We start from the raw sequence: 22,497 nt of genomic DNA on the forward strand, positions 1-22,497 counted from the left end.
ATCATGGCACCCAAACTCACGGAAGAAGAGATCGATGATCTCATTTACTTTGCGCGAGCAGGAGAGCAGGAGGATCTGACTGAGACTATCAGGAGTCTGGCGGAGCGGGAGAATGTCAGTCCTGCTGAGATTGTAGCGGCTGCTCAAGATGCTTCCAACAAGTCAACATGTTTACACATGGCGACAGGAAATGGTCACCTAGGTATGTCCAACCCTGAAAGAAATGAGATTTTGTGAGGCCTAAGAACCATTTTGGAGTCCAACTGTGAAACAATGCCAGACTGACATATTGTAGAAATCGTCAGGCAACTCATCCAATATTTCGGTACCCAACCAAAGGAGCAGAAGCAGGCATTTCTTGACGAGGCAAACGAGGCCGGAAACACAGGCCTTCACTGGGCAGCATTGGGCGGTCACCTCGATGTCATCAAGCTGCTCCTGGAGCAAGGCGCTTCCCCCGCGCTGGCAAACGAGCAGAACTACGTTCCTCTTGATCTGGCGTACTTCAACCACAAGAACGACGTTGCTGAGTACTTCTTGTCAACTGCTAAGAAGCTTGAGGAAAAGAACCAAGAAGAGGGTGGTCTGAGCGCTGCCGTTGGGTCGGTTGAGATCGAGGAGGGAGATGAGAAGGTCGAGGAGAAGAAGGAGACCTCATAGAGGGGTCAATCAGAATGAAAATTGGATTAGGAGGAATGGATACTGATAGAGGACTCTTGTGATGCTGGAAGCTTCGGAAAAGGATAGGGAGTTTGGGACTATATGAGAACAACGAAAATACCTTCTTAAAGAAAACTGCAATCCTTGGTAGATTTGATTTGAGTTGGATTCGCGACTCTGAAGAATGTGACAGAAAGGATCCAGCCAAACAAGCCGTGACAGACTATCTAGGATGATATATGTTCTGGAGGCTTTTGTAGGTGACTACTGTTGACTCCAGTTTCTCTATTAGGTCTATAAATGCTTTGCAACAACCAAAGGATCAAGGTAGGAGGATGTCTAATGTACCAGTACGGAGGTGAGATGAGTTCAAATGTGCTGTAAAGTCAAGAGTATATGCTATGTTAAAATGTAGTATATATATAGCAAGGAAATCAGCCTCCAACCTTGATATATAGGAATATGAAATTCTGACCCCAGGCCCTTGGTCAACCCGCCCGTCTCCTATAAATACGAAACCGTCATTCTTTTCCGCTGACAGGACTCTTCGTTTGCAGCGTGCTGGAGTGACATACTTTCGAGGCGGCGTATAGTATTTTTCGCTGGGCTATTTCAAAGCCAGGCATACCTTGCTGGAATATGATAGGCTTCTCAAACAAACCAGTAGCTCTCAACGAAGAACGGAAATAGCCAATTCAAGCTGATCGTGATGCCTCTTGCAAAGAGGAGTATCGTCAGCCAGGATCTGGAGCCCACATCCGCTTTTACTGCAAGTATGTCGAGGGCAGTATGTGGAGTATTGGGCACTATTCCTTGTAGTACAAACATCTGTGAGGCAATCAAACTCCTGGGCGGAGCAAGTATGTTTCCTACAGAACATTCCCTTAAGGCCAGCATGAGAAACATAAACCTGATTCTGGCAGGACCCTGAAGAACAAGTATCGTTTGGCCGATATTGGCTTCTAACATTATTCAACATTCGCGTCCTGTTATCGACAGCGATTTCGCCGCAACGCCTGATCATGCCGTGGAAATACCTTTCCGTTCTGCCAACTACAGAATTCATGTCAACAAAGACCTTATCATCCTCCTCGATTTTCCTTGCCTTTTGATTAGCGCATCTCTCGCAGTCACCTCCAATCTTCACAATGGTGTACTCCCTTTCGATAGGGGAACCTGGTGGACTAGTGTCAGATCCTGGCTTCAGAGATAATACATCTTCTATTAAACAGCCGTGTCTGTCATTGCAAGGAATGAATGCACCCTGGGCGTTCTCCATATAATGGGGTTCGCCATTGCTAGAGCAAGCATACTGGAGCTTAAGAAGGCGACACATGTTGAAATGCTTTGAGCGATTCTTTCCCACTGTGTTATTTGCCGTTGAGACTTTTTCTTTTTTCCTTGTTTTGGGCTCTGTCTCTTTGTGACTATGGTTGCTGTAATCGGTGGAGCAGGAGAAGTAGGGGAAGGGGGACTATGAATACTGACTAGATTTATTACTGGAACTGAATGATAAGAGCGGGTTAAGAAGTGTATTATATATGATTTTTAAATGTACTTTCCGCACTAACAGAACGAACGGCTTGTCCAATATCAACATGTTACCGAGTGTTCTTCCAGGAAGAAGTACACTGACATTGGGTCTCTCGAACAAAGACATAATAGTCCGAACAATAGCAGAATTCAACTCTAACTTTTTTGTTCAGTACAGGCTATTCTACCAGTTCAGTCCATGAAATCAGTGCTTGGTCTTTTGAAAGTTTTGAACATCGAAGAGGTTCTCCAGTACCTAATAATGTTATAACACATTCCAAGTTTTCCGCGGTAGTCTATGATGTAACTCTGGGAACGTTGAGTTAAAGTCTGCGTAGAACATTCCTATGGGAGAATACAACCTCAAATTCCCAGCCTTTCCAAGTTATTAATATTACACATGCATGTACAGCCAGCTAAGGCCAGGCTCTTCTGGTCCAAAACCTAGATTTGCTTCTCTAGTGATTCTGCCACTAGCGAAAGTGTTTCTCCAACGACATGTACGATCTCATAGACCTGTATGCCCTTGCAGGTTTCTGCCCAAAGCTTCACTGCTGCAATAGCCAAGCGTCTTATCCTGCTAGGAAAGTCGGATTTGGGGCCAAGCGAGGCCTCTAGATGAGTTTCTTCAACTAGACGGTCGACCATAGACAGCAGGCGCTTTTCCTCCTCTCTGAGAGCTGACGCACCATCCGACAGAACTAGCTGATAAATATTTTCAAGCCAGTGAGTAAGTAGAAGGGCGCATCCAAAGTGACTGATAGCATGCTGGACACTCCAGTGACCTGTACGGCCGCGCGCCACGAATGCGATGCCGACTCTCACAGGTATCCTCAAAGCGTAGATTGCATGTAGAACAGCTTGATCAAGGTGCGGAGCACGCAGGGGCAATGGATTCTGATACGATTCGAATACTTGAGCTTTGACGATAGGATCTCGAGATAGCAACTCGCATTGACTGTAGAGGCCAAAGCCAAGATGAATATGAGCTAGCCGGAGCATAGCAGTCGAGTTGAAAGGTAGCGGCGAATTCCTAGAGGAGGGGTCGGGGGCAGATTCGATTGCAGAGTCCCAGCAAGATTGCCAGGCGCCGAGTGCAGCAGCATAAGTCGCAATGGTGCTCTCTGACAGACTTGGTGATGGAGACAACAGGGCAGACGATACTTGACGCTCAAAGTAGATCTGTATCAGCAAACTCTGGATAAGCATATAATTGCCAAACTCAGTCGCCGAGACCTCCTTGGCGAGTGGCTCTCCGGATAGTAATTGCTTAAAGCATGACTGAAAGTTGAGCTTGCGTGGGTCGACCTTTCGTCGCACACGATTCCATGTTTCCGAGTCTGGCGCGTTGAACTCAACTTCAGAGCAAGGAAGCTCGAAGCTAAACTCTGCTGCTGTCATCTTAGGCGGTACATTAAAGCAGATGGTTTGGATATTCAATGTGAAATATGCCGAGAGTAAGGTGCGTCGTCTCTCTTCATCACGGCCCCAATTCTCCCATGTATCATTGGGATGTTCCTCTGGTAGACGTTTCAGAATGTCGCGGGTGAGAGCAGTCAACTGGCTACTCATAGCAAGTGCCTCCTCTGCAAGTGGCCCGTCCAGCCATGACATAGTCATCACGGCAATCAACAAGGATTGTAACAGTTCAATATCAAATTTGGTTAAAACCGCAGGGTGATTTGTTGGCGGATCGTAGATTTCTGTGGAGCTTGTAGGGAGAGCTGCAAAACGGGGGAAACCGTTGAGAATATGGCGATTTGACACACGGCGTCTCTCATCTAGCTCATGGTTGATCATAGCCTTGGCCACAAAGTACATAGTGTATCCCTGAGGGTGCTCAAATCCATAGAATGATCCTGTAGCTGCCAGCGTCAAGAGAAGTACAGGTGACATGGATTCTAGATTGGTAGTCGGAAGGTGGACGAATGGTAAATGTGGATGATAACCTCGTATCCAGCTTGCGATATATCGAGATAACGCATGTCTGCTGGGAAGTGTAAATGACTGGGGGATATCTGACCTGTGCTTCAAGAACTCTATAGAAAGCCTTTCATGAGCAGCAGCTGATACAGCCCAGGGGTTTGTTGCTACAATATCTTCTGTAGTGTCAAGCAACTGGTCAACCTTATTTCGAACTGGAGCTGCTTGGGCTTGCCGTTTCTGGCAGAAAGGTAGGGTCGACGCTGGCGCGTTGCTCAATTCTATATGGCCAGGCGCCTCAAGCTGTAAATGACTCGAGGGAGCAGGGGCAAGAGCTGGCTCTGGAATAAATGATTGAGTAAAAAAGTTTGATGTATCCGGTGTAAATCCTTGATGTGAGTCTTCAGGGGGGAGAACCTCCCCGAGATAACTATTGATCATGTCCATCTCATCAGGGAACATATCCGCGTTGAACGACTCGAATTGCATGAAGTCAAGGCTATCCAAAGCGCCAGCCGGGGTTGCATTGCTGTTGCGGATGGGATCTTTTGGTGGCTCAAAGATATGACCTGGTGTCTGGGCTTGATAACCCAGAGGCCGGTCATGAATTGAAAATCGGCTCATCATGTCTTGTTGAGAAGACATGGTTTGGGGAGAGACTGACATAGACATTAAATTAGAGGGGTTTCCTTGAGACTGCAGCTGGCTACTGTGATGATTGTTCTCGTCGCTAGCTTGTGAGATAGAGGGTGAAGTTGTCACAGCCCCGTCGGGTGATATCGCTAGATTTGATTCCGCTTGTTTGCCTGAGCCATTGGTAGAGCATTGAGAAAGTCGTCGGTGACGATTTAGTAGATCTCTGTGATTTGGTAAGCTCTGTCACCGGTGCAGGCAAACGTTGATATGCCAACTCACTGTCTTGTAAATGTTCGGCCGCATGAACACCCATATGGTCTTTCGCGTGTATCTGGAGAATGATCAGCATCACCTCAACAATGGCTCTAGCAGAGTGACTCACGTGTACGGATATGCCTTTCAAGATGTTCCTGTCTCTTGAACTCCTTATTGCAGAACCTGCAAAGAGGCACAGGGAGCCGAGGTCTGCCTTTCATGGTGTAAAGTGGGACGTTTGGTCGGTGATATCATCGGTGCTATATACTGGACTGCATCCTTGGATACAGAATTGGCGACTTGAACTAAGTCTGACGGAAAAAAGTATAAACATTGGTCAGTTTCAACATCTTCGTACCAACCAGGTCAGACAGGGAGTATTCGTGGAGCGTAGTCGATAACTGACAGAAGAACTGGGGTTGGCTCCAAGGCTCTCCAAGACCGGCCCGGTCGAGTGGAACCACGTGACGGCAAAACCGCTGAACCGGTAACCATGGCCGCTAGCATCCAGTGACCTTCAGTGACCTCCCAGCACTATTCCCGATCGTCCAGATAAAGGCACCTTAGTCAAAGTTTAATCTCAAGATTACTCAACCTCTTTACATGAAGCGAGAGCTTGGCATTCGTTGCTGTTCCAATTTTTGTCTCAATTTATTGTACACTATGATCTAGTCTTGTTTTCTTCGAGCCTTTACAACGATCGTTCCCGGGCTTACAACACTTCCCGGTGGTTGAGCAACCTTTACTACTTCAGCGCCGACCTGATCTTCACCAACAACCAAATTAATCTCCATCTTCATGGCTTCAAGAACCGCTACAGTCTGTCCTGCCTGCAGGACATCACCAGGCTTGACAAGGACCTTCCAGACATTCGCATTTACAGGCGATTCAATAACAGCAATCTCGTCCGAGTCAATGTCGCCGTCCTCGTCTGCACCACCACCAGACTGTTTTGAGATGGTCCATTCATCGAACAGACCCTGTTCAAGTGCAGCCAGCTCATCAGCTGCCTTTGATTGGCGGTCTCGCCATGATTGATACTCTGGATCCTTCTCTGCAGCGTCAAACTTGGCGATGTACTGATCCATATCGATGGCTGTTTCGCTAATGTCAAAAGTATACTGACCAGCCTCAAAATCTCGCTCCATCTTGTCATATTCTTGTTCAGTCACCTCGTAGAAACTGACCAGATCAAGGTGATTGAACAGCCAAGGCTTCTTGGGAGAGAAGCCAGGCCGGTTACCTGTCGAATCCCAGCCTCCAAGTGTTCGGCCCATGAGTTGGTATCCTCCGGGTGCAGCAACAGGATATATGGCGACTGTTGACCCTCCCAATCCTACCGAGCCACTCGGAGTATAGCCTCTACTGGGATTATACTTCTGGCCTGTCAACACTCGCCACGGGTCGAGAGGGAATAGGATGGGTGTTCCGACAAAGAAACCAACGGCAACAGTCAACCATGGTGTTTTGAGAAGAGAATCCAATACGTCTCGGCGCGTCGCAAGAGCATTGTTCTTGCGGAGATACTCAACATTATCTGGGAGATATGCAGCTGTCGGTCTGATGTTCTCCATGTACCGCTGCGCTGACTCCTCGAGTGAAGAGTGGTCGAGGCAGACAGGCAGTCTTATTTGTCGAGCAGGAATTTTCACCCCGCTGGTATCTCCAATGTTCGTATCAAAGGCCAGAAGCTGTTGTAGAAGCTCAGAACGATCGATGTGGACTGGATCAAAGCGTACAGTGAGAGTGGCAATGTTAGGATCACCTCGCACACTGGGCAGTTTCGCAGATGCCAGCTGCTGGGTGAGCAATTGCACACAGACCGTGTTTCGCAAGTCCGAAGTCTGGTTGCCATACTGGACAATTATGCTGGTATCACCTCCTTGACGATATATCACCTGGGGATGTACGCCCCTTGCGGGTGACTGATGCAGAATGGAGGATGGGGCCTTCGCGACGATGGGCGTTTGGAGAGCACTTACATCCCCAGACTTTCCATTAGCGAAGGCCGCCAAAGCTTCAAGATAGGCGTTCTTCTCATGAGTGATCTTCAGAGCATCCTCGTATGACACGGATTGCAGCCGAACGGTATCACCGGGTTTGAGTTGACCGAGCTTCCACATCTCCCCAGAGCAGATTGTCGTTGGGCAGACAAAACCACCAAGATCAGGCCGGTCATTGGCAAATATGATGGGAGACTCTCCAGTAAAGTTGACACCGCCATTGGGATACCCGTATTCGAACACATTAGACGGATGTGATCCTCCACCTCCTCCAGATGTTCGAGCCCACTTCAATCGCGGTCCTTGCAAGCGTATACCACTTCGACCACTGTTGTGGCTGACATTCCATTCCCCTTCATACAGCGTCTTCGATCCCTCCTCTGTCAGGATATCATCAGAACCGTACGGCCCGTCAATACAACAGATAGTGGTGCTTCCGAATTTGGGTACATGGTGGGATGGAAGGGTGAACGGTGTCGCTTCGGTAGCTCGCACGTTGGAATCAGGACTCAGTGCAAGGATATCGTGTGTCTGGAGTTTTCGACCTTGGTAGCCACCGAACCCGAGCTCAGGGGCGGTTGACTTGGAGCCGAGGAACGCCGGGACGTCGGGAAAGCCACCGCTAACAGCCAGGTATGCCCGCGCACCACTTCCAGTGACCTTACCTAGACTCAAAGTCTGACCTTGTTTGACCATAAGTCTGGACCATAGCGGCTGTGGGCTACCATCGACTGCAATGGGAAGCTCGGCACCACAAACACTGACAATCGCAGCCTCATGAAACAGCAGCTTGGGACCAGATAAGGTTACCTCCAATAACTCAACTCCTTCATCGTTACCAACCAAAATATTTGCTATCCGAGCACTGAGGTCATCCATGGGCCCTCCTGGGGGCACGCCGTGTCCAACAGAGACGCGCCCTGGATAATCTTGGATCGTGGTGGATACACCAGGCTCAAGGACTTGCACGGAGCAACTCTTAAAGTGGAAAGTCGATAGTGAATTGGTCAGGGTATTCCCGCTTGCGAATAACTCAGAGTCGAGAATTGCAGAGAGGTACTCAAGGTTAGACTGCGTTCCCTGAAGTTTTGTATCTGCCAGTACTGCAAGCATTTTGCGTCGCGCAGCTTCCCGACCCTCGGGGCTATGAACCATAACCTTACCGATTAATGGATCGTAAAGAGGAGTAATGCGTTGACCGCTTTGGACCCAAGTGTCAACTCGCACACCATCGCCTTGTGGCCAATGGACGTGTTGGAGAACACCAGGACTGGGTGCGAAGTTGCAAAGTGGTATTTCGGCATAAACACGAACTTCGATCGCTGAGCCTAGAGGCCGCGGTCTGCCAAGTCCCTTGAGAGTCTCAGAGGGAATGCCAAGTTGGCCCTGAAGTTCATAGTCTGCTTGTCTTAACATCAACTCTACCAGGTCAACTCCGTAGCACAGCTCAGAGATACCATGCTCCACTTGTAGTCGAGTGTTCATTTCCAGGAAGAAGAATTGTGCAGTGTCGTCGTCAACAAGAAACTCAACTGTACCAACGCTCTTGTAGTTCAGCTGGAGTGCGTAGTTGATGGCTGCGTCGAGCATTCTTTCGCGCAGTCCGGCATGGCGTTCCAAGAATGGGCTCGGAGACTCCTCGACCACTTTCTGATGACGTCTTTGTAACGAGCACTCGCGCTCTCCAAATGCGACAACGATCTCACCATTGCCGGCAACCTGAACTTCGATGTGACGAGAACGAGGATAGTACTTTTCCAAGAATACTCCTTTATTCTTGAAGAGCGTACCAGCGCGACTCTCAACCATAGCAAACGCCTTCGCAATCTCATCTGCTGAATTACAGATCTGAAGACCCATGCCACCGCCACCTCCAGTGGCTTTCAGCATGACCGGGAAGCCCAACTCTGTCGCCGCTTTAGTGGCTTCCTCAGCGGAAGCTAATAGTTGAGTGCCAGGGATGACTGGAACATTGGCCGATTGTGCGATACCTCTGGCCTCATGCTTTAGGCCCATGGCTCTTATTGAAGCTGTGGAGGGGCCAGCGAAGACGATGCCAGCAGAGGAAATTGTGTCAGCGAACTCTGCGTTCTCACTGAGAAAGCCATATCCGGGAAATACGACATTTGCACCTGTGCGCTTGCAGATTTCCAGAATGGCATCACTATATGTCATTAATGATTAGATGCTGTGGGTTGGTAAGATGAATCCTCTATACTTACCCATCTGTATAAGCCGAGCTATCCTCGCCCGGTAAAAGGATTGCCTCGTCCGCCAACTTCACATGCAGAGAAGTTGCATCTGCGTTAGTAAACACCGAGACAACATGAAGTCCAAGTTTTCGACAAGCATTTATGCAGCGAACAGCAATCTCGCCGCGATTCGCTATCAACACCTTGCGAATGTGCTGTAGTGGATGTAAGTCAAGTGAACCCATGACTGTAACTGTGGCGAATTGGAGTTGCTAAAAGAACAACGTATGAGAAGACAGATGTGAGAAGAAAGGTAGCTTTTGGGTAAATTTCCGAAAAATTGGACTCATTATGAACTGGTCAAGAACATGGAACGAACGTATGAGTTGATGAACAGCAGCTTGGAGGTGTTATCAAAACTGGGGATAGCCTCTCCACCTCCAGGTTAGGATGCACTATCTCGATAGCTTATCTACCCCAAGGCGGGGTGATCAAAAGAGGCAAGAATTCGGGCACACGGGATTTGTGTTCCTAATAAGGCAAGCCATCGGGGTAGAAATTGGGAGGTGTAACAGGATCTCCATGTCAGTGAGCTCATTGAGGCCACAGGAGATATGGATGTAAAAGTATTGTGATGACCTATAGAGGCTATTTCGGAAACATTTGGTAACAGGCTAAATTTTTGGAGCTGAAGGATACTGAAATCCGTACTGCCACGTACACAGCCAAGTAACTATGGGAGACCAAATGGAGAGGACGGATAATGCCAGTATTTACGGGACTTCAGTAATCGCTGAGACGATGTATCAGGCTTCAAGCTTAACAATTGCGATCGCGATGTGACGATGCTCAATTGAAGATGCAATGATTTGGTTCAAACTATCTAGAAAGAAATAGACTGCTGGGCAGGATGACACCAAGTCTCTGCTTTTCTACTACTGAAGCTTAATACCTGAGGGACAAGATCAATGAGCAGTCGCGCCGTAATGCTCAATGAGATTCCAATAAGAATGCGCGGTCCATCTTCTCAGAGGCTTGCCAACATATATCATCATGATCGCAGTGCACCAGACAGCCTCTCCCAACACAGCTATGAGGATGAAAGCATTGCGAAGTCCAAGGTTCTCTATCATTGGAACCACAGCGTACCCAAACGCGAAACCTGGGTAGTGTTAGTAGTGAAGATATGGCGATTGAACTGTGTACATACCCATCATGTTACGAATCAAGATGGTCGATACAAGACCTTCGCCAGCGACCTCTTTGTAAGTGTCAAGGATATAAGTAAAAGCGAGATTAGAGCCCATGGGAAGAGTTACGCAGATCAACCCGAGGCCAAAGACAACTCCAAACCAGTGGATATGATACGAAGCGCCAACACCATACAACAGACAGCCCGCCGGATGCATGACAAGCGCGACCAGACAAGTCCAGAGACGCTGCTCAGGTTCCATGACACCTCCATTTCGACGGGCAAGGAACAAGGCCAGAGCATCTGACATCCAACCAGAAAGGAAGCATCCGACAGTGACACCGACAACAGAAGCAAGGTACGTGAGTCCAATGTTGTTGGCGCTGAAGTTGTAAGGAGGATTGCCCAGGATCAGAGCCAGAGAACCTCCAACAACGTTGTACCAGGCGAGAATCCCACCCACAAGAAGACCACCAAAGCCAATACCGGGGAATGAAAAGAGCAGACGGATGGGGAGGAAGAAGAGCTTGAAGGTGCTAGGCTGTCGCGAGTCGCGATAACCCCAGACCTTGAGCTTCCCCATATAGGTCTTTTCGCTCTCACCTGATGTATACGCCGTTGCCTCCATAGATCTTGATGTGGACTTCTCGTCTTGGACAGAAGGGTTTTGCTTCTCTGATGGAGTCTCGATATCTTTTCCGACTGTCGCAGAGGCTTTGATGGTAGCTGGGTCGAGCGCAGCTGTATCAGACAGGTTTCCGACGTCGTGATGGCGGTAGAACATGGTCTCCTCAAACAGGAAAAAGGTGATGATAGCGACGCTTCCTCCGATTATGGCGAGGATATACTGGATCCATCGCCAGCCGAGCTCCTGGGCAACATAGCCAGATGCGACGGGTGCAAGGAACGCGCCGCACCATAAAGTCCAGCTATAGGCACCCATGTAGAAGCCTCGATCATGCGCGAAGAAGATGTCTCCAATAATGACCTCGATGAGAGTCTCTTGGGGCGAAGCACAGATACCAAGCAGAACTCGGTTTGTGAAGAACTCTCCTCTTGACTTAATAAACGCAGTCCAAAGAGTGATTCCAGTGGTGAGAATGACAGAAACAATAAGAGTAAGGCGTCGGCCATATGCAAGAGCAACGCATTGGGTAATCATCGTCCCCCAACCAAGGAAAAGAAACAGAATTCCATTGCCGGTACTCAGATCTGCGATCGAAATACCAGTGTCTTCCTCGATCAGGATATAGGCTGGTGACAGACCAGAAATCATAGCAGCCACGAAGAAGCACCATACCATGGCGCAGATGATATTCCTTGTCTTTCGAGGGATACTCCAGCGAAGAGGATCATCGGGGTCGTCAGTGGGCTGTGGAACGAGGACGATGTCGCGTGATTGCTGGCCATGCTTCACGTTGAAGATGCCTTGGACATCGACGAGCTGGACAGTTCCAGGAATGGCGACTCCAGAAGTCATTGCACCGGTATTTGATTACGAAGTAAATATCAATAAGACAATGGGACAGCAATGAGAATTCTGTGGATTTTGAGAAAGAAAAGTACTTAAAGACTGCACCTTGTCTTAAAGCATAACAGCAATGCAGATCATCGAGACATCTATATGATTTATACTACCTTATTATCACTTACTAGGAGAAGTCGCTTGCGATAGGTAATCTAGACATCCTATTTCTACCCCAACCTTTCGACTCTTATCGCGCGACCCTTGATATGAGGGACAAGGGGAGCTAGGAGCTAAGCTACCATCCCCGCATTGATAGCTCGTCATGTGTGACCAGGACCGGCATTCTTTGAGGACAAATTGAGTGGTCTGGACTTCTGGCCATCTTGTTAACATTCTTAGCGAGGAACGAGTCAAGCTCTCACTTGGAGGTGTGTCAGACTGCCATGTTGTCGGTACGTCGCCCGATCTGTTGCTTAAACACAGTAAAGATTCAAGTCCCGACAGTAGATTGGTAGCATTTCAAAAGTAAATACTGGACGTTATCAGGCCTTCAAAATCATGTGAGCTGAATTTGTCACATGGCTTTCAATTTCTATGATAACCGTGTTTCCTTCTGTACCAATCCTCTTGAGATAATGTCTACAATCTATGACCATTGGTGTTCTGTGAAGAAAACTTCTTTCGGTTCGCTTCATCCACTGCCTGTCGAACCAGCTTCGCATTTTCCAACACAGTCAGCGAATCAGAATGCAGACAGATGCTGAACGGCTTCCCCTTGAATCCAAAGTTGAATGGATCTCCATTAATGTCCTTCCCTGTGTCCTTCATGGCGGCACCAAACGCCCGCTCATGACACAACTCCGGTGTTACAGGGTGAGATTGCGCAAAAGGGACAAGTCTTCCCTCTGGCGAGTAGTCTATATCAACATAGACCTCTCCTTGAAACGGAACGCCCATCTCGTTACACATGGCCTCCTGTTCCGGGTTCTGGCAGGCGTATACCGGCACTTTGAAAGTTGCACAAGCTTCTAGTACAGCTCTCATTATCCCCTTGTCTCTTTGCATGTAGAAGAAGAGTTCTCCGTGAGGTTTTATGTGAGACAACTCAACACCTTCGGCGTCCAACATAGCCTTGAGAGCCCCAACCTGATACAAGACCATCGCATACATGTCCTTGGGGTCGATTTCCATTTTTCGGCGTCCAAAGCCAAAGAGGTCTTGTAAGCCGGGATGAGCACCAGCTTTGACACCATGTTGCTTGCAGAGACGAATTGTCTTTAGCATGATGGATGGATCACCAGCGTGGAAGCCACATGCAATATTTGCTGCATCTATCAAAGGCATAAGTTCCTCATCTGGGCCCTATTGAATCTTGATTAACTTAGAAACAAAACACAGCATGCGAGAAATCTTACCATTTTCCATCGGCCGAAGCCTTCTCCCATATCGGCATTGATCTCATATCTTTGCGCTAAACCAGTCATGATGCAGGATATCTGATAGAATGAAAAATGATTCGACTGCAAGATAGGTCAACACTCGTGTTCAAGTCATGATTCAATTTGTGTTCATTATCTCCCCAATACACGTGATACCTCCCCCCGTTCATTTTGTCTTGTTACAATATGACGTTGCTGATCGCTGAACCCCATGTAACATTGGGGAAGTTAATCATGATTGAGGGATGACAGTTGGGGTAGAAAACGATCGTTTTGGGAAAATTGGGGTAGTAAGTCTGATAAGGAGTTGGAGCTTATCATGCCATACCCCTCCCGGCATACAATCACCTTTATCCATATCTTGATTGGATACCCTGGAGCCCTCCATATTTGATATTAGGTACAGCAACAGGAAGACTGGATCGATTGTTCTGTTTTTGTTAGGATTTCGGCAAGCCTCGATAGCCTTCCCTAGGGAGAAAAGCAGGCTCCAGTCGATTACAGAAGTGTGATTCATGTCCCGTTCCGATTGCTCATCCGTACCATGAAATCATATTTTGAGTTCCCAATATCAGCGGAACTTTTGGCGATTAACGGCGAAGGCGAGCTGGATATGATCGAAGTGCGAACAGCTGATAACTGGCCTGAAGCCAAGGGGCCCGTCAAACAGTATCTCAGTTGTATCAAAGGCATTTCATCTATAATTTAAGTTGAAGCAATACCCGTTAACTACATTGGTTTTCATCGAAGCAGTGATGCAGATTATTGCGCTTCTGAGACCTGTCTGTAGCAATAAACAGAACAGTCATGAGCACGTAGGTTTATGGGGAAAAAGAAAAACATCAATATTGAGTCAATTTGAAACTGTGACGCATCCTCAAGCTCGCTTCTTGTGATACGAATTCATCTGTTGTGTGGCTTCTGACAGACTGATGTAAGAGTCCATCAGGGTTCTCACCTACCAACCCTTTTGGTGTCGCTAGACCAAGATACCTAGCTTTTTGTTCGCAAACCTCATCTTCGACTGTTTTGAACATCGTGAAACTTGAATTGAATATACTATATACCTTGGCAATTCCGTTATTAAACCTCTTGTCAAAATGGAGCAGGAACCTGTGGAGGATGTACCCCATTGCCATCATCATCACCACCATCTGCAGTACCATACTCATCATCATCACCGTGGTCCATCTCACGAAGTCCCGAGGTCAATGGGGGAACATAACAAGGCTCATTACAAGTATGGACCTTTCCTTAGTATGCTTCTCACAAAGACTAACTTATGCCAGTAATGCTCCCCCAGCACTATTTCGATGGCCTTGGATTATTGAGCTGTGTAATCAAATATCAAAGGAGCTACGAGCGAACATAGACTGGATTGGTATCAAGCCACCATCTTCAAGACCGACAAAACTGTTAGATTACGCCTGCGGTGATGGCGTCGCGTCTCGGGTAAGACCTAACGACGTTAACTGTTGAACTCAATACTGATTTTTACGAGGCACTCGCACCGTTCATGTCTACAGTGAGAGGCATGGATATAGCATCAGGAATGGTAGAGCAGTATAACAAAATGGCACTGAAAGCAGGCTATACCTCGACGAAAATGCGAGCTATTCAGGCCGATCTTATCGATCCCGAGTTGACGCCGTCTCCGGAAATCGACACGCCAGGATTCTTTGATTTTGACGTGGTAGTCATGTGCATGGCTCTTCATCATATCGAAGACCCGGATAACATGATATTGCAGCTCTCAAAACGGCTGAGACCGGGAGGAATTTTACTTATCATTGACTGGGTGGTAAGTTCTGCGGGCAGTAGTGCTCAGACAGAAAATCGAACGCTGGGAGCGATTAGTAGAATGGGGTTTCAAGAGACTGAAGTAAAGAGCTCATATGATACGGCTGGACTTGAAGATTGGGCGTGGAAATTGACCTCGGCGCCGTCTCAAGTACCAAGAGAGATTGGTGGTGAACAACAACTGTTTCTTGCTCGGGGAAAGAAGCCATGTAGTTAGCACAAACTATAAACCTGCTTTGGGTTTTCTCAGTCACTAAATATAGATATTAGTAGTTGTCATTTTCCCACAACGACCTGAAATTCTTACCGTAAAGGTGATCTTCTGCATGAGTTTCCTGAGTAGTCTCTGGATAGTCTAGACACGTTGCTATAAGCTTCATGCGTCGGGTCATCTACTCATACAGCTTAACAGAAAAAGGAAACTCCCGAATTTATCAAAAAGCCAGATAGTCTTGAATCGTTACCCCTGTCGTGGTCTTCAGCCCTACGTGACATTCAAGAGGTTGTTGTTAAATGCTTGGCTGTTGGTACAATATCAGCCTGTAAAGCCGTGACTGGCTACTGTGACAAAGACATCCACTTTGACCAATAGATCTATCTTTAACTCGACGGTTTCCAGGTATTTGATCAAGTAAATTCAGCCAGTCATGGGGATGATTGTAGACTGAAGGATTCGAGGCGCAGCAGGTGACCCTTGTCGTCAGTCACACGATGACTCGTATCTTACTGAACTTGTCTCTTTCAAGCCTGGTGGACAATAAACCCTGCAATCTGGTCAATTCCATGAGATTTTATTGATTCTCAATGAACACATATCCACTTCGGAATATCACAGTTCTCCTGCATCTTGCTCCAGGCCACATGCTCTGAAGCTGTCAGGTGGAGCATCGAGACCAAATTAGCGGCCTGCATACGCCAGACCAAGAATGACAGGCCATCAAGAAGCGCTTGCGTCGCTAGAGTTAGCTTATCTGACTGCTACAAGCGAGTCCCTGGGCTCATTCCCTGAATTCAACATTATAATCCTTCATATCGCATTGTGTCAGGTCATCCCCAGAGCCGAAGCTGTGCCTCTCCTTAGCTTGCGTCAGCGCAACCATTTCTTTTAGGCATCCAAACCATTTGGACAAGCGCCACGTTTCGGAATAGGCAAAGTGGCAGGCTATATACCCGAGCTTTTTTCATTTCTGGTGCTCAGTCTCACCCTCTATTTTAACCTTATTTCTTCATTACCCATAATTCCAACCACCATATCAACACAACCATTTACATCTCAAGACGTAAGCATTTCCCACCCATCTTCGGATTTTTGCTGACATCTCACCCCAGAGGCCAACATGAAGCCACAAGTCCTTCTCGCGGCTGGTCTCGCTACCGTAGCCATAGCCGATCAATGGCCCATGGCCAAGGAGAAATGCGGTCGTCTTGGACCCATGGAGTGGGATCCCAATGACCTTCCTCCCGATGTTGATGTCATGAATATTCGAATGTGTGCCGATCATCCTATGGGGGCCGGAAACTACTGGGGATGGGGCGAATATCTTCCTGACTGGTTTCCTCGCAACCCTCTTGCTGACATGGAGATCAACTGGCTTTGGTGGCCTTAGATTGAGGTGTGATGCGACATCGAATGGGTATCTGAGATATGAACAATGTGAATATAAGTAGAAACGCTAATTTCAGTGAATCCGAATTCTTGTACATCTCAACCGAAGGGGTTTTGTATCCTAGCTAGGCTTTCATTCTTTGCGTTTCCCAAGATTTGAATCCTAGATGAGACTGGACTGTTCTTGTTTTTACTATGGACTTCAGATACGAAGAGCTCAGTTGGCTCAGCGTTTGCAATCAAAATATATATGTTTGGGATCTCTACATGGTTTTGATCAGTATCCAGTCGTAAGTTCCCTCTTAACGGCATCCTCCAGAGTTTCTAGATCTTCCTCCTTGAGTCCAATCCTCTTGTTGTCCGTCTTCTCATAAAGCGTGCCCCCCTCAGACCAAATTCGCCGAAGGGTATATGAAACAGCCTTAGGATTTCCAGCGGCCCACCCCTTCTTTTCTGCTTCCCTCAACTCATCGAGAGTGTAGCTTGAAACTTCCCATGGCTCACCTCCCGTCTGCTTCTCAAGCTCCTTGAGAATCTGCTTAGAGTTGACGACAAAGGATTGGACGATCAGAGCACGGTTGAAAGACTCTGCGGGATGATGAAGAGCAGCGACTACGGCTTTTCCAACACTAGAGAACATTAGCTACAGCTCTAGAAAGACTTGGAGAGTGATCTTAATGAAACTTACTCAGGCATAGTTGTAAAGCCAATCTTGCCCTCCCCATTATCAATCAAGATCGCCTTCTTGTTCTTATGGTCAAACCCTCCAGCTTCAATAACATCAGGCGACAGGGTAAAGTACATATCGATATATGGCCCAGTAACGACAAAGGTATACTTCAGACCATTGGCGTTTTCTCGGATATACTTTCGCACCTTGAGTTTCAGCTGATGAGGCTTCTCACTGGCGCTCTGAGGCCCGTATTCGATATCTGTGCCGTATTCTGAAGGGAAAAACCACTTCACTGAACCAGACTCAGCTGCGAGTTTAAAGAGCTCGATCTGTGTCTCGATGACATTGCGTCCTACCGCACTGATGACAGTATCAACGCCTTGGTAAGCCCTCTTTACGTCTTCAGTATTATTGACATCTCCCGTGATAATCTTGACGGCCTTTGACTTGAGCTCTTTGACCAACTCTGGTTTTCTGGTAACTGTGTCATCTGAGGTGAAGATGGCCACCTGATCGAATGCTGGTTGGGCATTGGCGATAGCATTCGTGATATATCGTCCGATGTTACCGGTAGCGCCAAAAATGAGAATACTCTTGGGTTGAAACTCTGCCATTTTGATAGTTTGAGTGTAGCTAATGCCCCCAATACTCGCAGGTAGGGGCTGCGTTTATAGATGGTTCGAAGTTGGATTTATAAGCTATGATCCCGTATCGAATTTATAAGCTGTTGGATATTAGGGTTCTTGACTTTGTCTAGATTGGAAAGTGAATGATGATCGGAGAGGAACTAATGTCAAACCGCGCCCTTTGTTATCACGCCCTACATGAAGAAGTTGAAATGCTCACGCAATTCAGCTGCTTATAGCGGGCCGAGGCGGGGTTGAGCACGATATATTGCTGTGAATTGCCTAATGTGGTTGGTAGACCAAGTTTGTCAGCCTCGATAGTTGAGTTACTTCAATTGAATCAACTATCATGAGAATTGCAATACCCTCTATATCAATATCATGAGAACTTTCGATTTCACCAAACCTTTGTTTTTAGGTGACTTTGAAGGTTACGGCAAACAAGGCTGGCTTCAATATTGCTTGTTTGCTTTGATTTACACACCTTGTGTGAATTTTATAATTGAAGTCTAAAAGCTATGGCGAGGCTCAACTGATGCTATAACTTAGTTTATCGAGAGACTATATTATGTTTCGTAGATAATAAAAGACTTACAGCGCTCACATTCCCGCGAAAGTCTCATCTTGATAGCTGCACCATTTGAGAAGATCCTCGTTCTCTTATTCAGTGTGAATTCTTAGTAGTAATTTGTCCTGATTCAATCATGGGCGGTGAATAGTGGTATTTCTGAGTCAAACTTGATAGCTTAAAGACACACTAATTTGGGTCAATATAGATAAACAGGTTTAAGTGAAAGGATAAAAATGTGAAAGAGGCAATATTAACAGTCCATAATAAATTTCTTAAGACACCAAAAATATCTTAAAATACCCTTTCTTAGCTAACACTATTCCTACTAAGTTTCATTTAAATATAACTCTATAGAGTGCTATATGATAATATTTCGTGGTTCTAAAGAACTTCTCAACAAACAAGCTTCCAATATTGAAGTTACTGTATATTAATGTGAAGTCTACCCGAACCAAAATATATTGAAGTCTCTATAAAAAGGACTCTTCCTTCCGACCATGCAAGTCATCTATTGTCAAGGAGTAATTATTCTCGAGACACTCTCGTCCTTAAAGACTCACAATATTCCCACATTTCATCACACTTTACACATTCTCAAACCCGACGTCTCATACAAACACTTATTCTCACAGAAACCCACAATCCTTTTACATCCAAGATGGCAAATACAGATGAGAGAGCCAGGTTCTATAGCACACAGCTTTACAAGGACATGGAACTCGGTCTTCACAACCTCCTCATTAAAAAGAGGGATGCCGTCTATCCACCTCACTCATCGCCCGCCCAACACTACTATGCCGCCTTCAGTCGGCCGCCTAACTCTTCCTGGGACGACGATAGCGATCGATATGCAGATGACGAGTATGACTGTGCACCCCCATGTCCTATCCTCGGCAAGGACATGCAGTTCAAGATCTGCCAACGCGAGCATCCTGACGGCGAGACGTGTGCAGATAGGGTTTGTTTTATCCCCAACGCCAGCGCGAGGAAGTACATGCTGGGTTTCATAGAAAATAGCCCGAGGCAAAGTCGATCTCTCGATAGGCTGGGACCCGTAGCTCACTGTCTAGTGAGGAAGTACTGCAGCAATCTCCCCTCAAAGGATATTGAGGCTTTCTCCAGCATACTGCGTATGCTATTCTCTGATCTCCGTCACGCGGGTCGTCGTAATTGGGATCTTGAGGTTCACGGCGTCTTGAATTGGAAGTGTCAGCCTTTCGAGAAGTGGGTTGAGGATTTTATGACCGAGATCCACGGGGTTAAGTGGAAGAGAGACATGGAGGAGTACTTATAGGAGCAGGCGGGGGTATCACTACAACTCTTTGGTAATATCACTTTGCTTTCCTAGGAAACACAGTATTTTGGACTTGGAAAAGGTCTGCGATATCTTTTGTTCGAAGGTAATTGGGGTTCTTTGTCGTTATTGCTTGCACTATTAGTCACGGCGGGTGGCTTACGGATAGGCAACGGCTGCTTGCATGGCGCAATAATAGTTATATCTATTTACAGTTCTCCAATAACCCCGCTAAATCTTCAATACCTAACACCTTACAATGAGTGACCCTCAACCCTCAAAACTGTCCTCAAATGAGTAAACGCCAACTTCTCTCCCTTGTGACAAGCCAGAAGATTCGCCGTCTTGAGTACGTTCTTGATCTGTCGACCATTCAGCTCCAGACCAGCCAGAGCCTTGATCTCTTCCTCTTTAATCTCATGCGCAGATTCGCCCTCCATCTTTGCATCCACACTGATAGCGCGGCTCAAGAAACCTCGCCAGACAGACTCTCGGGCGGTGCTGTCGAGGGGAGGATACTCCAGCGACATGTGGATTCGGCTTTGGAAGGCCTGATCCATGTCTTTGACGCGATTGGTGGTGAGGAAGAGAATACCCTCGTAGTATTCGAGCATGCGAAGGAAGATTGAAACAATTCGATTGCGTTCGATGTCATGCGCTGAGCGAGCCTCGAGGAAGACATCGCACTCGTCGAGAAGGAGGACAGCGTTCCAGTTGGCCACCATTTCGAGAATGCGTTGAAGGTTCTCCTCGATATCGTAAGCATCGCTGCCGAGATCACCAGCGCTCATGATGTACAGGGGAACCTTCATCTCCTCAGCCACCGACTCAGCAGTCAGTGTCTTACCAATACCGGGACCACCAGACAAGAGCATGATGATACCCTTACCCTTTCCAGAGATGATATCGTCAAAGACATTCTTGAACTTGACCTGGCTTTGGGCGAAAGCGAGAATAAGTTCCTTCTGATCGGCCGGAAGAACAAGCGAGTCAAAGGCCTTGTCGTTGAACTTGACCTCTGTAACATCATCAATGAAGAACTCCATCCATCGCTTGTTCTTGAGGGCATAGCCGCGGACTATAGGACCCGTCATGATGAGCTGCTCTTCGCTGAGAGGAGCGCGCTGGTCATCATCAAACTCAGGCTTCTTGGCGCCCGAGTCGCTGTAACAATCACTATAACAATCGTCGCCGTCGTCGTCATTGCCAGCATCACTATCACGATCACTGCTGGCAACGGGGCCTTCACCGGTCAGATAGTTGAGCCAAACGGTATGATCAGGGTTCTGCTTCTCCCAGTTCGCTCCATCAATGACAATGCGTGAGTTGACAGTCTCTTTACGAGACTTGGACGCATTGACCCACCAGATGGCAGTGCCGCTGTATGCCTTGTAGTGATAGCCCGCAAGGCTCTCAAACTTGCGTCCACGCTCCAGAAGCATTTTGCGCGCTGCGTCATGGTTGGGGTGGTACTCTAGAGGATAGCATGAGAGGCTGGAGAAGGGAGCAGTGCCTGGGAAGTCGTTGATCTGCATGGTGATATCGCACCATCCCATGCTTCTTCCATCCCAATCAATGCCCTTGCAGTTCATCATGTAAGCAAGACCACCGCACTGTGTTTTTGCGAGGTATCCAGAGTCGAAGCGAACAGCAACGGGTCTTCCCTTAACAGAACCCCAAACCGTGCAACCAGGAGGGAAAAGAGTCCAAACATGCTCAAAAGCAACAGCGCGGTTCTTGAAGTAATCCTCCCGAAGCTGAATAATCTCACCCAACTCATCCCTCATGATCTTATGCAACAGCGAGACATGCTCGCGGGTGATTTGATCATAGTTAGGGTCATCCTTCGCGGCAGTGAATTGACCCCAGCGATGAACAAAACACTCAAAGGGAGCATGGAACTTGAGGCGTGAAACATCAGTGACGATACCGGGATAGTCCTCAAAGACCTTTCCGAGAACGCGCTTGAGGTATGGGGATTGAATAACGAGGGAGTCAATGTCGAGAGGCTTGTTAGAGTCGGCCTCCTTGGGCTTTCGCTTGCGGATGATGACGGCGTATTTTTGGGTCTCCTCATTCTCTGCTGCTTCCTCAAGATCGTCAGGGTACTTGTCTGTCCATGATCGGTCTCCGTTCTTATCAAACTTTGCGTATAGATCTTTGCTTTCTGTGAGGAGACCGACCATGACCTTTTCCTTCTTCTCTTCGTCCTCATTTGGTGTATCTTCTGTCTTGGGGTCTTCTGTCTTTTGTTCTGTCTTGGTTTCTGTGGCCTCCTCCTTGGGTTCTGTTTCTGCGGGTGTCAAGATAACGGTAGACTCGTCACCGCTGCTCTTGGTTGAGTCCATAGTGTCGGTAGTCATAATGCAGGTATTGGCGTTGATGGTATATTATGTGAGGGAAGGATGACGTTTGTAGTAGAGATTAGAGAATGAGATGAAGAAGTGTGAAGAAACTTAAGATGATGACTTTTACTCCAGTTTGTATGCTACTCTTTATACATAATACAACACCGATTCAGCCTCAGGTAAGGCGTCCATCTGTAGGCACGACGGCATATTACCCACACGGCATTGCCCAGACCCGCAAAAAGGAATGCCAAGTCGAGCTGTGAATAGCTACGACA

The 22,497-nt window shown here is 47.3% G+C and overlaps 11 protein-coding genes across 11 annotated transcripts; 4 read left to right on the top strand and 7 right to left on the bottom strand.

Moving 5' to 3' along the window:
* Window positions 1–3: 3 nt before the first annotated feature.
* FPRO_05836 (uncharacterized protein) lies at window positions 4–660 on the top strand (the record flags this gene model as incomplete). The annotated part of the gene is made up of 2 exons (XM_031229316.1): window positions 4–202; window positions 296–660. 2 exons carry the CDS (start codon window positions 4–6, stop codon window positions 658–660), a joined length of 564 nt encoding a protein of 187 aa, XP_031079565.1.
* A 670-nt stretch (window positions 661–1,330) lies between these two features.
* On the bottom strand, window positions 1,331–1,996 carry FPRO_05835 (uncharacterized protein; the record flags this gene model as incomplete). The annotated part of the gene is made up of 1 exon (XM_031229318.1): window positions 1,331–1,996. One exon carries the CDS (start codon window positions 1,994–1,996, stop codon window positions 1,331–1,333), a length of 666 nt encoding a protein of 221 aa, XP_031079566.1.
* Window positions 1,997–2,637: 641 nt separating this feature from the next.
* FPRO_05834 (uncharacterized protein) lies at window positions 2,638–5,228 on the bottom strand (the record flags this gene model as incomplete). The annotated part of the gene is made up of 3 exons (XM_031229319.1): window positions 2,638–4,975; window positions 5,032–5,083; window positions 5,135–5,228. The coding sequence occupies 3 exons, from the start codon at window positions 5,226–5,228 to the stop codon at window positions 2,638–2,640; spliced, it is 2,484 nt and encodes an 827-aa protein (XP_031079567.1).
* A 447-nt stretch (window positions 5,229–5,675) lies between these two features.
* FPRO_05833 (DUR1,2-Urea amidolyase) lies at window positions 5,676–9,447 on the bottom strand (the record flags this gene model as incomplete). The annotated part of the gene is made up of 2 exons (XM_031229320.1): window positions 5,676–9,174; window positions 9,233–9,447. The coding sequence occupies 2 exons, from the start codon at window positions 9,445–9,447 to the stop codon at window positions 5,676–5,678; spliced, it is 3,714 nt and encodes a 1,237-aa protein (XP_031079568.1).
* A 720-nt stretch (window positions 9,448–10,167) lies between these two features.
* FPRO_05832 (uncharacterized protein) lies at window positions 10,168–11,874 on the bottom strand (the record flags this gene model as incomplete). Its single annotated transcript, XM_031229321.1, has 2 exons — window positions 10,168–10,364; window positions 10,413–11,874. The coding sequence occupies 2 exons, from the start codon at window positions 11,872–11,874 to the stop codon at window positions 10,168–10,170; spliced, it is 1,659 nt and encodes a 552-aa protein (XP_031079569.1).
* Window positions 11,875–12,501: 627 nt separating this feature from the next.
* Window positions 12,502–13,346, bottom strand: FPRO_05831 (uncharacterized protein; the record flags this gene model as incomplete). The annotated part of the gene is made up of 2 exons (XM_031229322.1): window positions 12,502–13,224; window positions 13,278–13,346. The coding sequence occupies 2 exons, from the start codon at window positions 13,344–13,346 to the stop codon at window positions 12,502–12,504; spliced, it is 792 nt and encodes a 263-aa protein (XP_031079570.1).
* Window positions 13,347–14,401: 1,055 nt separating this feature from the next.
* On the top strand, window positions 14,402–15,318 carry FPRO_05830 (uncharacterized protein; the record flags this gene model as incomplete). Its single annotated transcript, XM_031229323.1, has 3 exons — window positions 14,402–14,541; window positions 14,591–14,753; window positions 14,803–15,318. The coding sequence occupies 3 exons, from the start codon at window positions 14,402–14,404 to the stop codon at window positions 15,316–15,318; spliced, it is 819 nt and encodes a 272-aa protein (XP_031079571.1).
* Window positions 15,319–16,438: 1,120 nt separating this feature from the next.
* Window positions 16,439–16,708, top strand: FPRO_05829 (uncharacterized protein; the record flags this gene model as incomplete). The annotated part of the gene is made up of 1 exon (XM_031229324.1): window positions 16,439–16,708. One exon carries the CDS (start codon window positions 16,439–16,441, stop codon window positions 16,706–16,708), a length of 270 nt encoding a protein of 89 aa, XP_031079572.1.
* Window positions 16,709–16,984: 276 nt separating this feature from the next.
* FPRO_05828 (uncharacterized protein) lies at window positions 16,985–17,994 on the bottom strand (the record flags this gene model as incomplete). The annotated part of the gene is made up of 2 exons (XM_031229325.1): window positions 16,985–17,336; window positions 17,396–17,994. 2 exons carry the CDS (start codon window positions 17,992–17,994, stop codon window positions 16,985–16,987), a joined length of 951 nt encoding a protein of 316 aa, XP_031079573.1.
* Window positions 17,995–19,235: 1,241 nt separating this feature from the next.
* Window positions 19,236–19,871, top strand: FPRO_05827 (uncharacterized protein; the record flags this gene model as incomplete). Its single annotated transcript, XM_031229326.1, has 1 exon — window positions 19,236–19,871. The coding sequence occupies one exon, from the start codon at window positions 19,236–19,238 to the stop codon at window positions 19,869–19,871; it is 636 nt and encodes a 211-aa protein (XP_031079574.1).
* Window positions 19,872–20,125: 254 nt separating this feature from the next.
* Window positions 20,126–22,234, bottom strand: FPRO_05826 (uncharacterized protein; the record flags this gene model as incomplete). Its single annotated transcript, XM_031229327.1, has 1 exon — window positions 20,126–22,234. The coding sequence occupies one exon, from the start codon at window positions 22,232–22,234 to the stop codon at window positions 20,126–20,128; it is 2,109 nt and encodes a 702-aa protein (XP_031079575.1).
* Between the last annotated feature and the right edge of the window lie 263 nt (window positions 22,235–22,497).

This window comes from Fusarium proliferatum (assembly GCF_900067095.1).
Source record: "Fusarium proliferatum ET1 genome assembly, contig: FPRO_scaffold003, whole genome shotgun sequence".
In the NCBI taxonomy this organism is placed as follows: domain Eukaryota; kingdom Fungi; phylum Ascomycota; class Sordariomycetes; order Hypocreales; family Nectriaceae; genus Fusarium; species Fusarium proliferatum.